The sequence below is a fragment of the Glycine soja genome, chromosome 17 (genome assembly GCF_004193775.1).
Source record: "Glycine soja cultivar W05 chromosome 17, ASM419377v2, whole genome shotgun sequence".
Taxonomy (NCBI): Eukaryota; Viridiplantae; Streptophyta; class Magnoliopsida; order Fabales; family Fabaceae; genus Glycine; species Glycine soja.
The window spans coordinates 37,902,240-37,921,829 of NC_041018.1; the positions used below are offsets into that span (position 1 = coordinate 37,902,240).

The following is a 19,590-nucleotide window of genomic DNA, read 5'->3' on the forward strand; positions in this document are numbered from 1 at the left end:
AGACACAACACAAGTTTGTTTCTTACTTTTGCAAGATATCATACTTCCGACCATCATAAGGAAATATCCAGAAATCGATTTCCTCTCTCTAAAAATCCATCAATGTAAGCCTTACCAGGCAACCCTAGTGTACGACATAACCTATTCTTAGGAATCTAAATCCCTAATACAAAATAATTATTACTAAGAGGTATTTCACATCAAGGATCTAGTCAACGTCTATTTCGTCTTGTGCAACATTCTAAGATCATTAAAAGTCAACAATATCATATATCACATATAACATGAAGATAAACTTGCTCCCATTGACCTTAAGGTATATACACTAATAAACTTTATTCTCTCTAAACCCTATGGGAGTTACTTGATCATTTTTTTAGTTACCACTATCTAGAACCTTATTCAAACCATAAATTGACTTCTTTAGTTCACAACCGAACTCCTAATTATCATCAATATATAAACCCTTATGTTGTTGCACGTATATATACATGAGACCTTTTGTAACTCGTTTAGCCTTAAATCTCTCAATGTTACTTATTAAGACAACTCTTTCTCAATCAAGTTTCATATCATATATAATAACTAACACATACTACACCTTTTGATTCATTCTACATTTTCACATCTCAGATCGAGGGAAAGAAAATACTTCTTAATAAATCTTTGTATCAAATTTATCTTTAATTAATCTCATATGCATCCTCACTAAGATAGACCATAAGGTCATCAACCATAACAAATTGTCTATGTCAAATAAAACTTCTTGCAAGAATATACTTAACTAAATATGTTGTGAAACCTTAACCATAACAAGAGTTACCCACATCATCAACTCAAGGATTACCCACATCCATACTAGGAAATATGAACTTAATCAGGGATAGTAGATGCAACATTACTATTAGGGCTATGTAGCAACATAGAAATACTATTGGTTAAAGCAATATTAACTTATTTGATGGGATGACAAGGCTACTACATCGAGCTTCATGATATATTCTAGTCTTAGTGCTCCTCGTCATATCCTTGAGTGTGCAATCATGTCTTTCAACATCACAATGTCGTTCAGGACTCCTAAGCATGACGTATAAAGGAACTATTCTACTATCCTAAGTGTATGTTATAAACAACCTCATATGTTGCCTTGTGATAACATATTTACCATAATACTCCTTTAAAGGAAGGTACATAAAATATATCTTTCAAAGCAAGATAAGATCAAAATTCTAAGACCAAACTAACATCTCTGACTATTTTCACAACTATGAGTTAATGGTTTCAAAGCCTCTCTCACCCCACCAAGACTTAACAGGGACATATATATTATGGCAAGATATATTGTAAGACATAAGAAATTATCAATAATGAGACCAATATAATAACACATTTACCTTTGGGCTAAATACACTAACCAAGGATATAGCCCTAGCCAAAACCTTAGATGGATTAATCCATAAGTACACATTGAGTTCAGAAAATTATCCCCTTTGGGCAGACAAATTCCGTCGTCCAATGTGTTCTCCAATAACTTCATCCTCCCAATAAAAAATAAATGTTAAGACAAAACAAGAATGCACCAAACATATAAATGACAAGATGTAGCTTAGGATACAATAAGCTATCAAAACAAGACTAATATAATAGCACATTCCTCTTTGGGAAGAATGCACACACCAAGATTACAACCTAGGTCAATATTGTAGATGGGTTAATCCATAAGCACATACTGAGTTTAGAAAATTGTTCCCTTTGGACAGACAAATCCCTTAATTGAGTACGTTATCCAATAACTCCATCTATTATTAACTTTTAATCCAAGCATATGAGAACCACCTTTGGGTAGGCAACCACATGCAAAGATCACAAGCATTCCTCAAACTAATTTTTTTTTCCATGAATCAATACAAGTGGTCCAACTTTGGCGGTAACAACTAATAACAAGCCATGAAAAATCTTACATAGGAATCAATTTTCTCTTGTCCAAAACCATGATTCAATCAACAAGTAAATGCATCATTAAAGAACTCGTTGCTGGTCATACATTAATTAATTGCATTCTCAACATGTTTTGTATCCAAATAAACTCAAATGGTTATTATAGCATTTTAATTTTAAAACTCAACTAAATAAAGATCAATAATAAATTATCAGTTGTGGAAAAATGAATTAAAACACAATATAGAAGACCTATTCTAAACATTAACACATATTTTAGAATTTCAACACAACATTGTTAGCAACATAATTTATTGAGTGGTGAAACTTTTCTATTTCACCTTATGCACTTAGTTCAAATCCCACCAATGAAAAATTTATCTTTCCTTTTCGTTGATTTGAATCCCAACAATGAAAATTTTGAAATCACAATAACAATTAAATCTATTCAATGTAATAACAATTAAGAATTAAGGTAACAATTCAATCCTTCAAAATTAATAGCACCGAGGTAATAAATTCAACTTGCAAAATTGTAATTAACAACAAGCCAATCATGTCATATAATAATTGTGTTTAACAAGTCATTATGACACAATAACAACTTAAATTGCAGCTTACACCATTCAGTGTGAGCCTATCAACTTATTTTAGTCAATATAACAATTGAAATTTAAATTAAAATAACAATAAAGATTAAAAATTCTCATACCAAACTACTAACAATTCACACAAAAGTAGCGTGTAACTTTGTATACACAATGTTAGCATATAACAACTGAATTTTAGTGTCCCAATAACAATTAACATACCTATGACACAATAGCAATCAAATGGGTACAAACATCAATAACTTGAAATGCACAACAACATCAATATGAATATATATAATATTTAAGAAAATTCTGTTATCATAAACCAAATTGATTAAGTAATTAGGCTATCTTCTATTATCGCGCACATAAATTGGAACCCCAATTTCTGACCGCAATTCAACAATTGAAATTCTCAATTTCCTAGGAGAATTTAAAAGTAGCAATTGGATTTCAATCGATTAGAAATATATTAAACATGTTCAATTAATATAACAATTAATTAAAATTGCAATTGAAATCACAACACCAATTAAACCTAAGTAGAGAAACCCATTTAATACAATATTCAGAATAGTAATCGTGACAATCGACATATAATAAGTTAGTGCAAGTGTGAGACTTTTTTTCGTATGGTATGCTTCCCTCAAGTAGAAGCCTTATCATTCATGAGTATCCAATGATAACTTTAGCGCTTAGCTATTGCCTTCTATACTTGCATCATCATTAACTCACATCAACTATATACACACCACTTGACCTACCTCCACAAGTGTCAGAAAGATTTTCATCTTCACAAGGAGTCCCTATACATGGATCCACCACCAATTATGCCATGACTTAATACTCGCTTGAGCCAGTCATCGAGTTGCATTATGACTTCCACTTTGTTAACAATTGGGCATAAAAACTAAGGACATCTTTATCAATGGGACACGAGTCAAACATACAAGTGAGCTTGGTTTCACATTCAACCCAAAACCTCTACATACTAATTTGTTGGGAATTAGGGGGTAAAAAACTAAGGACATGCATCTTCATCTAACCCAAAATCTTACAGGATTAGGTTTACGGGTCCTTGCCACTTATATGTATTAACATCCATCTCTAGTAATCTCAGTTGTGCCTGTATTTTGTGAATGTATATTATGCAGATTTTGATGATGCCAAAGTATTACCTAAAGATGGTTGTCATTATAAAAAATGGGGAGAATGTGAATGAATATCATGCAGGTTTTGATGATGCCAAAAATGTTACTTGATGAGCATGGATTGAATCAAGTCAAAAGAACAAGATCAAGTAAATCTAAGATAAGAACTTAGTTAGTTTGTTTAAAGAATCTCAATTTTATTGCTTTAGTTTGAACTCAACATCTTTAGTATCAAACACTCTTTTATCAAAGGTTAAATCAGTTCAAAAAGATATTTTTGAACTGGTAATCGATTACAAGATTACCAGAGAGTTTGTGAAGATATTTTTGACTAACGATACAAAACTATTTGAATTTTGATTTGTGTAATCGATTATCAAAATCCTGTAATTGATTACCAATGAAGAGATTTCAAAAAAACCTTTGAAAAGTGATGACTCTTCAGAAATATAACTGTGTAATCGATTAACATAATCCTATAATCGATTACCAGTGAGAAAACTTCAGAAATTTTTTTTGAAAAGACACATCTCTTCAAACCATTTTGAAAAGGTACAATGAGCCTATATATATGTGTGTATGACTTTGAAAAGTAAGTGAGAGAGATTTTCTAAGAGAACTTAATTGTCAAATGCTCTCTAAATAACTATTGACCAAACACTTGCAAATTTATTGAGAATTCTTCTAGGATCTTCAATTTGTATCATCTACTCTAAAAGGAGAGAAATCAATCCATTCATCTCTTTTAAGACTCAGTTGTAATCAAGAGACTATTTGTCTCTTGACTTGTGAGAATCTTGAACACAAGAATTTATAGAGATAATGAAAAATTTCAAATGGGTTGAAATTTATAGAGATAATGAAAAATTTCAAATGGACGTAGGCACGAGAAGTGACCGAACCAATATAAATTGAGTTTGTAATTCTCTCTTTCTTTATCTCATTTATTTTATTACAACTAATTTTATTTTACACATTTAAAGAACATTGGTTAATTTTATTGCTGCTTTTTTTGCATTTTGAGTCTATCATATGTCATTTAAAAGGGAGATTAAAATTTATTAGTGGAAAAATTTTGAAACTTAATTTACACCCCTCTTAAGTTATTGAGACCACTTGTCCAACACATTTGATTCGAGGAGTGATTAATTAAGGTTAACTATTCTGAATTGCTCGATGGAGCTTGTTGTTTAAATAGAAAAACTAAGGGAAGTTTTACTAGCTGTACTGAGTACATGACACTATTTTATTTTGAATTGGTCTCGCTGGTGTGTATTTTTTTTTCAGATATAAGAAAAAATATTTTTATTTTAAATATAAGAAAATTTTAATTAATTTTATCTTATTTAATTAATGTTATTATTTCTAAAATATTTTTTATTTAATTGATCAATGACAGTAACGTGAATATGTCGTGTGTGCAGGACATTTTTTATTTCTCCTTTTTCAACTTTTATTGGCTTCAAACGTTATTAAATCATTACATGACGTTAATTAAATGATGTCTGGCCAACGTAATTAAGAAGAAGCTTCACAATGAGATAAGTCAACTAATTGAGCCAAGTCTTCTCTGCATTGAGTCACTAGAAAAAGCCAAGAAGGGGTGCAATTATTCCACTACAATTGAAGCGAATAAAACAAGCTCTCTTGACAAAAACTGGTAAATAATTGGACCACCACTCCACCACGGCAAGGTTTGTTTGATAAGTCATTTGTATTTTAATCTTTACGAAGCATTCAACATAGAAATTATTTGTAAGCAAGATTTTTTTCCATCTAGAACATAGATATTTTTAGTACAGCTAGCTAATTACATTGACTTCTTTTAGTTTTTTTAGTGTATATTTAGTAAACACAACTGATAAATATTACCTAAAAGTTTAAAAATTTGATTTTAGTTGAATTTTTTTTTATGTTATAAATTATTAATTTTAATGGGTCCTACAAATGCATTAAGAGAGAGAATCATTAAATGATATGTGAAAACCACCAAAATTAATTTTTTTTAATAATTTTCAACCATTCACAAAAGAAGTACGTATAAAAAAATTGTTAGTCTAATGGTTAAATATTGTTGTTAGAGTTTAAGGTTTGTTGTTCTAATCCTATCTTTGACATTTTGACCATTTACATTCTTATTTTCATATTCCCCCATCTTCACATGCCCATCACTGTCATGTTAGTGATACATTGAGATCTGCCACAGTAGCCTATGTCTTCCAACTTCATTTATTAATGCCACATCTTCTACTATGTCATTCCTCAATGTTGTCAACAAAAATCATTAAATTCTTAAAGGAAGATTGAAGACGGAACTAAAATTACACAATTCTAATGCTTTAGAATACAAAAATCACTTAATTAAAACTTTGGAGACCAAAATTTCACAAATGTAATAATTGGAGGTCGAAAAATTCATTTAAGCGGGTAATACTTAGCTAAACTGTAGGTCAAAGGGTTTTTTGATAATAAGCCAAAGGAATAAATTAATAACTTGTGCTTGTCTTAATTAGCTTTTGATGTGTTATTCACGATATTATATATTTTTATGTTCTTAGGTTAAAATGTCTTTTTTTTTTGTGTGTTTGGTTTAAAAAGCTTTTGGATATCATCATTTTATTGATGTGTTATTGGTTTTATAACATGCTTTTGAGAAATTAGATTCTTTGTTTTGTATTAGTGGAGAAATATATTAATAACCTGTAATCAAGCTTAGCACAAGGTATGTCAAGATTAAAAAGAAGAGACAAGAATAGGAAAATCATGAGTTTGTGCACACCCTCTAATAATAAAACCAAACATATTACAAAGTAAATGAAAAACTAGTTGCTTATGATTTGATTTGGTTCATAAACTAATTTAATAAATTTGTGATACAAAGGAATAAAATATCGAGAAAACCTTCATTAATGGGTCATAAGTCAATTACATAGGATCAATATGTCTATCTTTATATCCAATACATGAGATTTCTTACTCATACTTGCACTTTAATTAACAAGCTACCCTTTAAGTGTGAGACTTTTTTTTCGTATGATATGCTTCCCTCGAGGGGAAGCCTTATCATTCATGAGTATTCAATGATGAATTTAGTGATTAGCTATTGTCTTTTACACTTGCATCATCATTAACTCACATCAACTATATACACACCACTTGACCTACCTCCACAAGTGTTAGAAAGATTTTCATCATCACAAGGAATTCCTATACATGCATGCACCACCGATTATGCCATGACTTAATACTCGCCTAAGCCAGTCATCAAGTTACATTATAACTTTCACTTTATTAGAAATTGTGCATAAAAACTAAGGACATCTTTATTAATGAACCACAAGTCAAACATACAAATGAACTTAACATCACATTCAACCCAAAACTTCTACATACTAATTTGTTAGGAATTCGAGAGTAAAATACGAAGGACATGCATCTTCATTATTGATGGACCACTGATTAATAATCATACAAGTAAACCTAATTAACAATATCTAACCCAAAATCTTAAGAGATTAAGTTTACGGATTCTTGTCACTTATATATTAACATTTATTTCTATCCAACGTAAGATTTTTTATACACATTTATACTATATTATTAAATTAAAATAACAATAGAGATTAAAAATTCTCATACCAAACAACTAACAATTCACGCAAAAGTGTGTAATTTTGTATATACAATGTTAGCATATAACAACTGAATTTTAGTGTCTCACAATAACAATTTACATACCGACACCACAATAGCAATCAAATGGATATGCACATCAATAACTTGAAATGCACAACAACATTAATATATATATATATATATATATATATATATATATATATATATATATATATATATATAAACCATATTGATTCAGTAGTTAGGCTATCTTCTATTATGGTGCACATAAATAAAAAACCCCAATCTCTTACCACAATTAAAAATTAAAATTTTCAATTTCCTAGGACAATTTAAAAGTAGCAGTTGGATTTCAATCGATTAGAAATATATTAAACATGTTAAATTAATATAACAATTTATTAAAAATTACAATTGAAATCACAACACCAATTAAACCTAAGTAGAGAAACCCATTTAATATAATATTCAGCATAGTAATCGTGACAATCCACATGTAATAAGTTAACAATACCCTTACCAAATATTTTTTTAAAAATTATCCACCACGCATTACTTGTTTTATACAACTTTTAGCATTTTTTTAATGTAACAATTGAATATGAATAAAACAATTGCATAAAAAATTAGCAATTACAACAAGCAATTGAAACTAATATAATAGAGATTGAGTGTGACAATCATTCAATTATATATAATCGTAGTAACAATATATCGACATATTTCTATGCAAAATATATATTTAACACAACAAGATTGTAATAATATAAATTGGATTAGTGTTTAAACTTTCCTTCTTTTTATCAATTCGAGCAATACAAGCAATCAATAGCAATTGAAATCACCACCGGAATTAAAATTTCAGTTAACAACAACTATAGTAACAAGCTAATATCAGCAGGTTGACCATTCAATATAAGCATTGAAATTGGTTGCCAATGAAAACATATTATACTGAAATCAAAATCTATTATTAAATTGAATGAGACATCAAATAGTAGCTTAAGAGTTATGCACCGTAATTCAGCCATAACAATTGAAATTAAAAAGATAACTTTCGTACACACATTGAAATTGTAACAGTGGCACATTGAAATCAATTGATTTGATTTTTCTTAATAAACTCATTGATTGTAATTAAAAAGAAAAAACAAATTGGATAGGAACACAAGGTGTGCCTGTCACCAAGTCAATAAGTCAAATACAAATGGAAAATACTGCCAGAACACCAATTCGGCAAATGACACAAAAAAAGGAGTCGTGTAATGTCAATAAAAAAAAGCACTTTTAAATTAAACTATATGAAACACCGTAACAACACTAACGATTGTAGAAACCAGGCAGCGCTAACGAAACAGGTTTAAATATATTGAACCCAAGTAACATAAATTCAACTCATCCATTGCTAAAATAATTATTCAAAATATTTCGTATAAAATAAAAAACGAAAATTATCCAAAACATAGACTTGAAAAATTATTAAATAACAAGACATAACATTATCTAACCATCATGTCCTAAATTATATAAAGTTAGTTCTGATATATACCAAATGTAAAAAAAAAAAATGCCAAACACATATTTTATATGAATTTAGAATACCAATTAAATTACTTACTTATTAAAGGCATGATCTTGTATTACACAAGTCCTTAAAACCAAGAATCAAGTATTTCTTTATCTGATCATGTAATTTAAATATCAAGTTTTTAATGAGGCAAACTCTAATGAGCAATGAATAATATGACGACAAATAAGACTTAGTCTTACTATTTATTAACCTTAGACACCTCTTGTTATGGGTTTAATCAATACTATTTTTCCACACTTATTAGAATTAGGTGTCCAAAGTTTATAAACAATCAATCACATTATTAATCGGTTTAAGCATCATCAAATGCATCATAATATTAGTCTGTTTTTTTTTTTTGACAAAACAAAAATTATGATTAATCGTAACTTATAACAATATATGTGAAAATTGTAAGATGTGAAATAAGCATTATTATTTATTCAAAAGGAAACTCTCTTCCAACCATTTTACATATCTGTTAAGTCACCAAACATTTTGTCACAAAGGTCATCAAATTAAAATCATAAAAAAAAAATGAAATTCTACATAGATTGCACAACTTCATAGTGCCCGAAATAGATAAATTTGAAGCTTGACTTAGCAACTTAGCGTCCAACACTTTGAAGGCTGTTAGTGAAGGGTACTGATTGCAAGGAATCATAAGGGGGTTGTGCATGCGTATACGTGTTTAAAGAAAGAGGAGGACCATCATGCATATCAAGTGGAAGCGTGGGCAATGGCGCTTCAAGCTGAAGAACTTTTATTACTTGTGTAGCGGTGGGCCTTTCCTTGTTGTTAGGGTTAGTACACCACAACCCTACAACAATCAAGCTTGTCATTTCATCAACATCAAACTCCTTGTTTAATCTCTCATCAACAGCATCCAGAACTTTCCCTTCCACGTACAATTTCCACATCCAGTTCACGAGAGGCACAAGAAACTCCCCGTCTTTGTAAGTCCTCCTTCCACATGCAATTTCAAGAGCCACAACCCCGAAACTATAAATGTCTGATTCCTTGCTAGCCCTACCTCCGTTGATATATTCTGGGGCAAGGTACCCATAAGTCCCCACTACCCCTGTCCTCTGAGTCCTCAACCTTGGATCCAACAACTTTGCCATCCCAAAATCACCAAGCTTTGTGCTAAAATCTGTGTCCAATAACACATTAGCCGACTTAATATCCCTATGTAGAACACTTTGCTCTGCATCCTCATGAAGATAACGAATTGCCAAAGCCACACCTAATGCTACCTTGTACCTGTGTGAAAAATTGAGAACAATAGTGGAAAAGGTTTTAATTGCATAACACACACAGGGTACTGATTGCAAGGTTATATATATTATAATGCAAGATTATACTTCCTTTAAACAAGAATAAAAAATAAAAACACAAAATATAGATGCATATATTCATAGGTATTTATTAGTGTTGTTCTCTCTTCATAATTGAAGTACCATAAGTGATATAACCAACGCAATACAAGTTTTTATTCAGATTCAGTGATGGAATCATACCCCACTATAGGACGGGTCAATTTTAATATAAATGTTAACTAATAATGTGTGCGCGCGCGTATTTTGTTTTGTGTCCATGGAATAAATTGTATTCAATATTTAGTTTCTCTTTATAGTATTTTTCAAGGTTACATACAAACTTTGAAATAACAATAGGTGATTATAAATTGAAAATATTATTAAAAAGAGAAATAAATAATTCTTGAATATATTTGTTTAAAAAGTGAAAAAATAACATAATTAATTATCTCCACAATAAAGACTATAAAAATGAAATAGTATATTTATTTAACAAAAGAAATAAATGTTGTTATTATTTTTACAATAAATACTAAAAATAGAAATTAAATATGTTCTTAAAAAGTAAAAAAGAAATAAACACACTTAATTACTATTACTTCTACAACTAAATTGTGTATATAGGAATAATTACTCTCTATCTACACTCTTCATTGTCATTTAATCAAATTGTTAAAAGTGGGAGTTACTCATTTTGACCAATTAGATTAGAAAATAAAGGATAAAGATTAAAAATAACTCCTTTAAAATTATTTTTCAACTTTTAAAAAGACCCCTCCCCCAATTCCCTAACTATATCGGTCCTTGTCTGTATTATTAAAGATTAATTAACATAGACTACTAAGACAAGTATGAAACAACTAAGTTTTGTTCATTATAAAAATACATAAAACAACATATAATTGAATTGATTATATATATTATGTAACCATACCTGACATCCCAGGGCAAAGTTTTTTTGTCCCCAAAGAGATGACTGTCGAGGCTTCCATTAGGCATGAACTCAAAAACCAACAGAAACTCTCCTTGCTCGTGGCACCACCCTACGAACTGCACAAGGTTTCTGTGTATAAGACGGCTTATGATCCTAACCTCATTGATGAAAACTCTTTCTGAATTTTCAGAGTTAGTGAAAATCCTTTTCACTGCAACCACCCTTCCTAAATGACTCAGAACCCCTTTGTAAACTTGTCCCGAACCTCCTCGTCCAAGCCTTGTATCATCGGCGAACCCATTGGTAGCTACAACTAGTTCTTTGTAATCAAATCTCCTAGGTATAGTTTCCCTATCCAAATCAAACTTAGCCGATGTGTGTCCACTTTCATCATTATCATAATAATCACCCTTACCCCTTCTCTTCTTCATGATTATCACCCAAGCTGCAAAGTTCGCGGCTGCTGCCACCAAAACAATCGCACACGCCGCCACAGCAACCACCGCAACCGAGCTCAACCCGTTCCGGTCCTTCGCTCCATTATTGTCCGAGGAATTGTTATTCGAAACAGTGGAAGAATTCAACGTTGAACTGAACTCCCACGAATGAATAATGTTTCGTTCAGTGAGATCGCCAGTTGAAGCGGAGAACCCAACATCCACCCACTCGGGTAGAATGTCCATGAGGTCATCAATCTGGTAAGAAACTGATGAATTCTTCGAATTGGGTGTTGCGGCTCCGTTAAAAGACCAAGACACAAAGAGGGTCCTGTTGGAAGCATTATAGTTTACCAAAGCGTTACATTTCTTTCCGAGGTTTTTGTCGATGTCAAACTTGGCGGTAGCGACGGATTTGAGAGAGTTATCGTCTATGCCAACGTGCTGAAAGGGAGGGTCAATTGTGCCATTAAATGTGTCAAACTCAACCGCGAGCACATGGTTACGGGGAATGAAGGGATTGGAGGTGACGTTGAAGAGTGCAAAAGTGCCACCAGCTGCGTTTGGGGGAATCTGGTAGCCATGAGGGGCTATGTAGAACGCGAAACCGTCAGCATAAGAAGCACTTTTGTTGTTTCCTCTGTCAATAGTGAAAGTGAAGCGCGTGGAGAAGTCGGTTACAACACCAGAAGATGAGTCCCAAAGGCGCAGAGGTTGTCCGTACAAGGCTCTCCCAACGCGGAAATCATAGTCCACTATGTTGAGCTCTATGGACCCGTTCTTGTTCACAGCGCCGTCACCCACGTATAACATGTTTTTTGCACTCTCGGAGTTTGCGAAGTTTGTTATGTTGAAATTTAGTGATTCTGCTGTTTTAAGAGGTGAAGGAATGGCTAACACGAGGAGAAAAACTGTGATCACCATCTCCAGTAATCTCAGTTGTGGCTGTTTTTTTCTTCCTTTGTTTGATAGAGCTAAGAAATTCATATCAAAGATGAAAGGGGTGATGAGAGAAGTGGAATAGCAAAAGTAGATTTGTTTCGAGGAGTGATTAATTAAGTTTAGTTGTTCTGAGTTATTGCTCGATGGAACTTGCTGTTTAAATAAAAAAAACTAAGTGAAGTTTTACTAACTGTACTGAGTCAATGGCACTATTTTATTTTGAATTGGTCTTGGTAGTCAATGGCACTATTTTATTTTGAATTGGTCTTGGTGGTGTGTATTTTTGTTTTCAAATATAAAAGAATATTTTATTTTAAATATAAGAAATTTTTTATTAATTTTATCTTATTTAATGTTATTATTTCTAAAATATTTTTTTATTTAATTAATCTTCTATATTCAATAATTCTTTTTTATTTTTTATATCAAATTCTAATAAAAAAATAAATTAAAAAATATTTTTCAATTCAAATTGTAATTAATTAATTTTCTTAATTAATATAATATATTTTTTCTTCTTCTTGTATTTGATATCTTTGAGATCAGAAGAAATACTATGTTACATTGTGGACTCACTTTCACTAACTGACATCTGTAATTATTTTGAATTGGTCTTGTGGTAGTGCTAAATGCAGGGCCACCATTACTAATTGACGTAATAACAGTGGCAGATACCTAAATTTCATGACAGTAACGTGAATATGTCGTGTGTGCAGGACATTTTTTCTTTCTCTTTTTTCAACTTTTATTAGCTTCAAACGTTATTAAATCATTAAATGATGTCTGGCCAACGTAATTAAGAAGAAGCTTCACAATGGGATAAGTCAACTAATTGAGCCAAGTATTCTATGCATAGGGTCAGTAGAAAAAGCCAAGAAGGGGTGCAATTATTCCACTACAATTCAAGCGAGTAAAACAAACTCCTTTGACAAAAATTGGTAATTAATTGGACCACCACTCCACCACGGCAAGGTTTATTTGATAAATCATTTGTATTTTAATGTTTGCTAAGCATTCAACATAGAAATTATTTGTAAGAAGATTTTTTTCCATCTAGAACATAGATATTTTAGTACAGCTAGCTAATTACATTGACTATCTTTTAGTCTTTGTTAGTGTATACTTAGTAAACACAACTGATAAATATTAACTAAAAGTTTAAAAATTTGATTTTAGTTGAAAGTTTTTATTATGTTATAAATTTTAAATTTTAATGAGTCCTACAAATCATTAAAAGAGAATCATTAAATGACATGTATTAATAATTTTCAATAAATTTCAATCAATAAAAAAAAAAGAAGTATATAAAAAAATTGTTAGTCTAATGGTTAATTATTGTTCTTAGAGTTTAATGTTTGGAGTTCTAATCATATCTTTAACATTTTGATGATTTACATTCTTATTTTCACACGCCCCCAATCTTTACATGTCCCCCATAACTCTGCCGTGTTAGTGATACATTGAGATCTGTCACATTAGCTCATGTCCTCACGCCAATTTCATTTATCAATACCACATCCTCTTCTATATCATTCGTCAATGTCATCTTAACAAAAATCATTAAATTTTTAAAAGAAGATTGAAGAAGAGCTAAAATTGCACAATTCTAATACTTTAGAATACAAAAGTCACATAATTAAAATTTAGAGACCAAAATTTCACAAATGTGATAATTGGAGGTCGAAAAATTCATTTAAGCTGATAATACTTAACTAAACTATAGGTCAAAGGATTTTTTGATGATTACCCAAGGAATAAATTAATAACTTGTGCTTGTTTTAATTAGCTTTTGATGTGTTATTCGTGTGATATTATATATTTTTATGTTCTTAGGTTAAAATGACTTTTTTATGTGTTTGATCTATCCTTTAAGTGTGAGACTTTTTTTGGTATGGTATGCTTCCCTCATCAAGCGGAAGTCTTATCATTCAAGAATATTCAACGATAACTTTAGTGCTTAACTATTGTCATCTATACTTCCATCATTATTAACTCACATCAATTATATACACACTATTTGGCCTATCTACACAAGTGTCATAAAGATTTTCATCATCACAAGGAATTCCTATACATGGATCCTCCATCGATTATGCCATGACTTAATACTCGCTTGAGCCCATCATCAAGTTGCATTATGACTTCCACTTTATTAGGAATTAGGTGTAAAAACTAAAGATATCTTTATTAATGGGTCACGAGTCAAATATACAAGTAAATTTGACATCACATTCAACATGAAACCTCTACATACTATTTGTTAAGAGTTGGGGGATAAAACATTAAGGACATGCATCTTCATTATTGATGGGCCACTTGTTAATAAGCACACAAGTGAACCTAGTTAACAACATCTAACCCAAAATATTAAGAAATTAGATTTACGGATTATTATCACTCATGTTTATCAACATTCATTTATATCTGGTGTGAGACCTTTTATACACACTTACACTATAATAATCTATCCCTAGTGTGAGTTTTTAATATCTAAATGATATCATTATCTCCTTAAGCGCAAGTCCATGCATCTACAACTATATACAATGATGATCCTAAAGCTTAGCAATTACCACTGATATGCTTTAATTACACTTGCATCGTCGTTAACTCCTATCAAGAGTTCATGTCCAATTCGCACTTAATTAAATGGGCTTGTATGTATGTATGTTAATCATGATAAAAAAAATTTTAACATCCTAGGCCGACTAGCATTTTATAAAAGTCATTGCCTAACTAATTAGCTTTAAATTTATATCTCTGTAAACTTTTTCGTGGAAGGTCTCAGTTTTAAAATTAAAAAAATTCTTATGACTCATGAACTCTCATTTGGTTAGGGGTCTATAAATCATCTTTTTTTTATATAATCTACCCTGTAGTGTGATATAAATTGCCGTGTTCCATATGTCTTCCCTACAAATATACTATAAGACAATTCCAAATTAACATCCTCAGGCTCAGGCCTAGCAGACTCAGCCGTAACGAACCATGTTGGCTACCTCGGAACATTTCCAGTACTACTTCAAAACTTCTCTTCTTTTCTGCTTCCTTTTTATTATCCTTCCAATTGTTCAACCACTCTCCTTTAACATACCTAACTTCAATGACACTGAAAGCGCAAACCTCATTGGAACGGCAGGCGTAGCCAAGATTGAGAACGGAACCATAGTGCTCAATCCACTCATCGAAAATGGAGTTGGACGAGCCATCTATGGCCAACCTTTGCACCTTAAAAACTCTTCTAATGGAAATGTCACAGACTTTTCTACTCGCTTTTCGTTCACTATTGGCGTGCCCACTCAAACCAACTATGGTGACGGCTTTGCCTTCTATGTGGCACCCCTTCTCTTCCAGATTCCGCAAAAATCAGAATCAGATGGTAGCACTCTCGGCCTATACGGTGACACCCAAAACAACATCGTTGCTGTCGAATTCGACACTTATGTAAACGATGATGATCCACCAGTGCAGCACGTAGGGATCAACAATAACTCTGTGGCATCCCTCAATTATAGCAGGTTTGATATTGAGAGCAACATAGGGAAAATGGGGCATGCGTTGATAACTCACAATGCTTCTGCCAAACTCCTTTCTGTCTCGTGGTTCTTTGAGGGAACTAGCTCTGGTTTTACACCTAATGCTAATTCTCTTTCGTACCATATTGACCTAGGGGAAACTTTACCAGAATGGGTCAATGTTGGGTTTTCAGGTGCAACCGGGTCGTCTAGTGAGCAAAATGTTATTCATTCCTGGGAATTTGCGTCAACTCTGAACTCCACCAGTTTAGAGGTAAACAAAGAAAACACTGACATGATAGTTAAATACAAGTTCCATGTCAAACTAGTAGTTGTTGCAGTGACTTGTTCTATATTTTTGGTGCTTTTGATCATTGGTGTTTCTTTGTTGATCTTCATCAAGAAGACAAGAAGAGAAGATAGTTCTGATTTGGATAAAGCATCTATGCCAAGAAGGTTTGGTTACAACGAATTAGTTGCAGCCACCAACGGGTTCGCAGATGATAGAAGGCTCGGAGAAGGAGGTTATGGAGAAGTTTACAAAGGGTTTCTGAGTGATTTAGGGCGCGTGGTTGCGGTGAAAAGGATTTTTTCTGATGTTGAAAATTCTGAAGAAATATTTACGAACGAGGTGAAGATTATAAGTCGTCTCATACATAAAAATCTTGTTCAATTCATGGGGTGGTGCCACGAGGAAGGGAAGTTATTAATGGTTTTTGAGTACATGACTAATGGAAGCCTTGACAATCATCTCTTTGGCAACAGAAGAACTTTGACATGGGGTGTGAGATACAAGATAGCATTAGGCGTGGTGAGAGCACTTCGTTATCTTCATGAAGACGCGGAACAATGTGTTCTTCATAGGGATATTAAGTCGGCTAATGTTTTGTTGGACACTGATTTCAATACCAAGGTTAGTGACTTTGGGATGGCGAAATTGGTGGATCCAAGATTGAGGACTCAGAAGACAAAGGTGGTGGGGACATATGGGTACCTGGCTCCTGAATATGTAAAGGAAGGAAGGGCTAGCAAGGAATCTGACATGTACGGTTTTGGGGTTTTGGCTTTGGAAATAGCATGTGGAAAGAGGACTTATGAGGATAGGGAGCATAATCATGTGCCTTTAACAAATTGGGTATGGAAACATTATGTGGAAGGGAATATTTTGAATGCTGCCGATAAGGGATTGAAAGGGGATTACGATGTGAACGAAATGACATGTTTGCTCACGGTAGGAATATGGTGTAGCCACCCAGATCACAAGAAAAGGCCAAAGGCAGAACAGGTTATTAATGCCCTGAAGCAAGAAACGCCATTGCCATTGCTTTCTATGTGACATGCCCTCGTTGTCCTCCTCAGCCTACCAATGGCCAATCTGATTCCTTTGAATCACCATCCATCACCAACAGCATGCCTATTTCAAGGCCTTGCAATATATCAGAACATATATTTAGCCAATTTTGGACGAGTTCTGTATGTGATTTATGTATCATATATGTTTTCATGTAAATAGTCTAATATTATAGTGTGGTATTAATATATTTTTAGTGTAAGTTTTGATTCCTATATGATATAAAGAGTGACTGCGTCAATATAAAATAATAAAATTATTGTGCATTAGTAAATAAAAAAATGAAATAATATACTATGAATCCAAAAGTAAATATACATGTTCAGTAATCTGAATATTTGTTTGATGTCACATATTGAGAAGACTAGAAAACTTCTCTGCGGTGCTTGTTTTATCACATAAGTACTTGGTTTCGATGGTATGATATAGGATTATTCACACATTTATAATTGAAACTAAATCTTCACAACAAGAACTCAATATACGTGGTGCTGGAGGGGGGGATTCTTGTCAGTATACAGAGAGATTTGCTAGTACTGCAAGCATTAGTAGAGCATGAGTCTTGTGACTTTTCCTTGGGTTTTGGAAGGTTTCTCAAGCGTAGAAAGTGACTCGAATAGCAATTTTGCGGTGCTTGTGGAGACACCGCCATGATGTAGTAGTCTTCAGGAATGTGAATTTGGACAGAGAAGCACTATTGGACAGCATTAGACTCAGAACATGGTCTTGGTTACAAGTAAAAATCAAAGGATTCACCTTCTTATTTTAGGAATGGACCAATAGTACTCCTCTGCTTTGCCTGAACAACATTGGTGGATGGGAGGAGTACGAGCATATCAGTTTTGGCACATGGTTAAAGGTCTATCAATAACAAGGTGCGTCGTACTGATAGCATAACAAATGATGTGGCTGCAGGGTTAATTAAGTTGCTATCTTATGCTCGGGTGAATAATGTAAATGGCAAATAATAAGTGCTTAAGATAGGAATTATGTGGAGATATAAGGTTGGTTTAGTAGTTAGGATTGGAGATACTTAAGGGTGAAGGGAGAAGTTGAGGTGGAAGAGGTTGCGGGATCGAATCCCCCACTGACGCTTCTAACAAACTAGTATTTACTGATAAAACGAAGAAGATAGGGATTATGTTAGTATCCATAGAATATGGTTCCTTTATGTTAGATACGAATATGTATTGTATCTTCTTAGCTGATGTATCATCTGTATGCAAGCCTGTTTGGAGCATTTCTTATGCTCCATCAACATTGTTTTGAATTAATAAATTTATTTGCCTACAAAAAATAGTCTATTATTAAGAATGACAAGTGATTCCACTATGTAATGTACTATTCAGATATAAATAAATAAGCTCCCTTGGACTTATATATCATCCCACTTAGTTAATTAGCTTTCTGAAATTTGGTACCTTTTTCCACTGCATATTATTCTAATGTGGAAAAATAAGCTCCCTTGATCAAAAGTGAATGAGCCAAGAATGACAATTGATCGACAAGTTATTCCCACTACGTACATACATACATTCGTTCAGATGTAGAAAATAAGCTTCCTTGACTAAAGATGATTGGCAAAATGGAACCTTAAGATAAGGAACATCATGACATGGATTATGGATCAACTGCACGCTGCTATATATACTCCATTGGACGTATCATCCTACTTAGCTAGCTTTTGGAAATTTGATACCTTTTTCCACTACGTACTATCCATTTAGAAAAATAAGCTCCCTTGATTAAAGATGAACGAGCCAAGAATGACAATTGACAAGTTATTCCACTAAGTATATACTAGTCCGATGTAGAAAATAATTCACCAAAGGTGATTGGCCAAATGGAGCCATAACAATTAACACAAAGAACATCTTGAAAAGGATTCTGGATCAACTACACACTGCTATTCCAAATAGACTTATCATCCCACTTAGTTAGCTTTCTGAAATTTGGTACCTTTTTTTAAGATTTGTGGGATATGTTATGATTGCTTAGGCTGCTGTATGATCTTTTGTCATTATGGCCTTTATATTTTCGATCCTTTTCTGGTATTACTCGGGTATGCAAATTCTAGAGAAGGAAAAGAAAGTCCTAGATTAATCTAGATGTAAATGTACTATAGAGAAGTATAGCCATATTCTTATGAAAAAACTAGAAACCGTGACATGTACTGATATTTTGTAATTGTCAATCACGGTGGA

At 32.5% G+C, this 19,590-nt stretch overlaps 2 protein-coding genes across 2 annotated transcripts; one reads left to right on the top strand and one right to left on the bottom strand.

Moving 5' to 3' along the window:
• Nucleotides 1-9,302: 9,302 nt before the first annotated feature.
• Nucleotides 9,303-12,703, bottom strand: LOC114391974 (L-type lectin-domain containing receptor kinase IX.1-like). The gene is made up of 2 exons (XM_028352996.1): nt 11,142-12,703; nt 9,303-10,151 (listed from the first exon to the last, which is right to left on the bottom strand). The coding sequence occupies exons 1-2, from the start codon at nt 12,563-12,565 to the stop codon at nt 9,497-9,499; spliced, it is 2,079 nt and encodes a 692-aa protein (XP_028208797.1). The 5' UTR covers nt 12,566-12,703; the 3' UTR covers nt 9,303-9,496.
• A 2,686-nt stretch (nt 12,704-15,389) lies between these two features.
• Nucleotides 15,390-17,603, top strand: LOC114391975 (L-type lectin-domain containing receptor kinase IX.1-like). The gene is made up of 2 exons (XM_028352998.1): nt 15,390-16,309; nt 16,442-17,603. Exons 1-2 carry the CDS (start codon nt 15,509-15,511, stop codon nt 17,369-17,371), a joined length of 1,731 nt encoding a protein of 576 aa, XP_028208799.1. The 5' UTR covers nt 15,390-15,508; the 3' UTR covers nt 17,372-17,603.
• Nucleotides 17,604-19,590: the final 1,987 nt, after the last annotated feature.